Source organism: Sphaeroforma arctica (genome assembly GCF_001186125.1).
Source record: "Sphaeroforma arctica JP610 unplaced genomic scaffold supercont1.1590, whole genome shotgun sequence".
In the NCBI taxonomy this organism is placed as follows: domain Eukaryota; class Ichthyosporea; order Ichthyophonida; genus Sphaeroforma; species Sphaeroforma arctica.
Window position 1 is genome coordinate 1 of NW_014038968.1, and position 4,104 is coordinate 4,104.

The 4,104-nt window shown below is 41.5% G+C and overlaps 2 protein-coding genes across 2 annotated transcripts; one reads left to right on the forward strand and one right to left on the reverse strand.

The window, feature by feature from the left end:
- Positions 1-329: 329 nt before the first annotated feature.
- SARC_11244 (hypothetical protein) lies at positions 330-2,318 on the forward strand (the record flags this gene model as incomplete). Its single annotated transcript, XM_014294672.1, has 3 exons — positions 330-362; positions 727-852; positions 2,222-2,318. 3 exons carry the CDS (start codon positions 330-332, stop codon positions 2,297-2,299), a joined length of 237 nt encoding a protein of 78 aa, XP_014150147.1. The 3' UTR covers positions 2,300-2,318.
- Positions 2,319-3,662: 1,344 nt separating this feature from the next.
- On the reverse strand, positions 3,663-4,104 carry SARC_11245 (hypothetical protein; the record flags this gene model as incomplete). Its single annotated transcript, XM_014294673.1, has 1 exon — positions 3,663-4,104. A coding segment is annotated over one exon (394 nt), but the record flags the coding sequence as incomplete, so codon positions are not given.

Sequence of the window (4,104 nt, forward strand, 5' to 3'; positions counted from 1 at the left end):
ATAGATAGATAGATAGATAGATAGATAGATAGATATAGATATAGATAGATAGATAGATAGATAGAGAGAGAGATAGAGAGATGTATGTATGTATGTATGTATGTATGTATGTATGTATGTATGTATGTATGTATGTATGTATGTATGTATGTATGTATGTATGTATGTATGTATGTATGTATGTATGTATGTATGTATGTATGTATGTATGTATGTATGTATGTATGTATGTATGTATGTATGTATGTATGTATGTATTGAAACGGTTGGCTTGAGACTCGATCGCTGTGATGTCGTACGGTTGCATGGTGACCTGTGCTGAGTCCTACATGACCATGAGCCACATGGTGTACCATACCGTGGTAAGGTTGAGAGTGTTCCTTGTATAATCTTGACCGTGCCTGTCGACAGCAAAGTATTCAGTTTGCAAAAGGGTCGCCGTCATATTCAAGATTGTTTCGGAAGATTACTATACTGGCCTTCGTTGAGTAGCCTATCTCTGTACTATGGTCTGAGCCCAATACAACAAGTGAATGCTATCAGAAACTCGCCGTAGCAAACGAACCACTGCAACACCCGTCTTCAGACTCAGAGTTGCAAGCGACCGGTCCAATGATACATATGCACTTGTTTTAGTAGTGCATGATGCTGTAAAACACGCATTGGCCAATCACAAGACATAAAAACTTAGTTTGACAACAACATCCTGTCCCATCCTACCGACAGAGGCTGGCAGGTATCCAGGCCGTTACCTTGGATGATTTGCGCCGAGTGGCCAGGACTCACTTATCGGGCATACTGGATGCCAAACAGGTCAATATGGTGGCTACCGTGAACCCATCGAAGGCTGAGGTATGTTTATGTGTACTGGTGTGTGTGTTCCCTTTGAGATTAGATATGTATGTAAACGTTTATAGTACCCGTTTTAAACGTGTATAGTACCCGTTTGTGATCACCCGTGAAATGACGTGTCACAATACTGTTAATACGTGTGACGACGGATCCCCATGGATTGCAAAATACAGCCTGTGTACGCATAACTTTAACATGTCGTCACGCAAATGTGCGTATACGCACATGCTTCAAATCTCATGGATTGAATGGTATAGCCTATTCACGTATCATTCGTACATGTTTGTACTCTTGTGATGTACAAGCGTACTCTGAGGATCGTTCCTGGTGAATGTCTCTGGTCTATAGTTGAACCCGCGCACAATTGCTCCATCATGCATGTCTCAAGAGTATGTTAATACAACACAACTGGAATTTTTTTCTTTTCGGTTTGGAAATACGGGTGGTCGTCTAAAGTATGCTTTTATCATCTATTGATTAGTATGGCAAATGCCGAACATTTAACATCCGCTTATTAATTGTTTTATAAACCTAGATAGGCACGTGTGCGCTTATGGGTGTGGCTGTTTGAAATTGTGGATGTGTGCTAGCGTGTTTGTATGCTTAAGCATTTATTGAATATTGCCCATCAGACGGTCATTGTGGAGTATTTGCCATTTATAGGTAGCGTCTTATGTACCTTGGGAAATCAGTATGGTGCAAGTCAAGTTTTGCCTGGCATGCGAAATTATCGATCTGTATGTAGACTTGCACACATATTATAGCAGTACAGGTTTACGTTCTTGTATATGATCGCAACTCTTACACAATGGTTGACCACTGCGTATCTGTAGGGCCATACAAATATACAATATGCACTGCAGTGTTAATACACGTGTGTACTATAGCGTCAGTACCACATGTGTGTACTGTTGTGTTAATACCACATGTGTGTACTATAGCGTTAGTACCACATGTGTGTACTATAGCGTTAGTACCACATGTGTGTACTATAACGTTAGTACCATATGTGTGTACTGTAGTGATAATACCACGTGTGTACTATAGCGTTAGTACCATATGTGTGTACTATAGCGTTAGTACCATATGTGTGTACTGTAGTGATAATACCACATGTGTGTACTGTAGTGATAATACCACGTGTATACTATAGCGTTAGTACCATATGTGTGTACTGTAGTGATAATACCACGTGTGTACTATATCGTTAGTAAATATACAACATGGTATGAGTGATCCTCACTAGTGCATACCCGCAACACCGCACCTTCTGTATCCGATTTTTGAGTATGTCAAAGTAGTGTTACAATTGCTTGTTACAACATGGAGATTCATTGCGATACCCTAAACCCTAAAACCATTGTCACAGCTCTTGAAGGAAGGACTCTCCGCGCACGGATACACATTGCAACCGGTAGAGGACATCGAAGGCTTCTTCGCGCAATAGCGTTAAACTACCGAACATCTTACAGATGTGAAATTAGCAATACAACAACATAGCATTGTCCTCGAATTGGATCGTAAGAGAAGAATTGGCAGCATATGCGGGTAGTGACAAGTGCAGCGAACCATACAGTCGGCGTGGCTCCATGTATATATTTATTTTATACGATTATTATTTTGTGATATTGATGATTCATAAATACATATAGTTTGTGTAGGTGTGTGTTTACTTTTTTGTGTCAAAATCTCAATTCTCTCTCTAACAACCGGGCCCTCGACACCCGACAGAATCATCACACACGTGTATATACAGTATGCGCGTATATAAGGCCCATATACAGTATGTGCGTATATAAGGCCCGTATACATTATATGCGTATATATGGCCCATATACAGTATGTGCGTATATAAGGCCCATATACAGTATATGCGTGTATATGGCCCATATACAGTAGCGCGTATACAAGGCTCATATACAGTATGTGCGTATATATGGCCTGTGCTAGCCTCGCCTAATATGCATTTTACATATGTATGCTTCTATCGTACTACACTCCATACCAGCTAATTGCAAGGAAGATGGCCTCGCCGAATATGCATTTACATATGTGTGCTTCTATCGTACTACACTCCAAACCAGCTAATTGCAAGGACGAGGCACAAATCACTGATATCTTTTAAATTCTCAACACCCGGCTATGCGTAATAACGGACCTAATTTGTCTTTTACTTAAATGTCTATGAAGGTCATACTGGCTCCTTTGCTTCATTTGCTTGATGATAACTGAATGGTTACAAATTCATTAATAAGTTTCTATTCCCCTTTTAAAATGAAGTCATGTGTAGTATATGCAGTCTACTATTGCGTGGATGGATGTACTTTTCGATTCTATGCCATATATATGTTTCAATTTCGAAAATTTAATGCATATTGTTCTCAATTGAAACTTCAGAGTGATGATAGGATAGAGACATATAGATGATGTAAGTGAAGCGTCAGAAACCAAACCATATAAAAAAATTGAATGGGGGTGCTGTCTGCACCTTCAAAAACGAGTATACCCCACTTGTAGGCGACAATTTCCAAAATCGAGGCTGCCAAGTATCGGCTTGGTTACTGAGATGCGTAGTGGGTTCGTTGCTCTGAGTAAGGATACTCTATCACCATGGCAGTAACACTATCTAACTGTCTGTTATCATCGCCACTTTGACATCAACGCTGCAGCACCAACTCGGGGTTTCTATGTGATGGATTACCATCTGCACGGCGTGTGAGACAGCGTCTTCGCACCTTGAAGAGGTAAAGCTGTACCCCACACTTACATGGTGCAGTTTGAGAAGGACGTCACCATGTTCTAGAAGAAAGGGATTACCCCCACCTAGTTGTTCTTGGGCTTGCCGTTTACTGTCGTGACTATACCCTACTGTTCTTAGGCTTGCCGTTTATTGTCGTGCATATACCCTGACTGTTCTTAGGCTTGCCATTTACTGTCGAGCATATACCCTTACTGTTCTTGGGCTTACCGCTTACTGTCGTGTCTATACCCTTACTGTTCTTGGGCTTGCCGCTTACTGTCGTGCATATACCCTTATTGTTCTTGGGCTTACCGCTTACGGTCGTGCCTATATCCTTACTGTTCTTGGGCTTGCCGCTTATGGTCGTGCCTATACCCTTACTGTTCTTGGGCTTACCGCAAACGGTCGTGCCTACACCCTTACTGTTCTTGGGCTTGCCGCTTACGGTCGTGCCTATACCCTTACCAACGCCACCTGCACTGACTGTTGGATGTAACTGGTGTTCAGGCCCG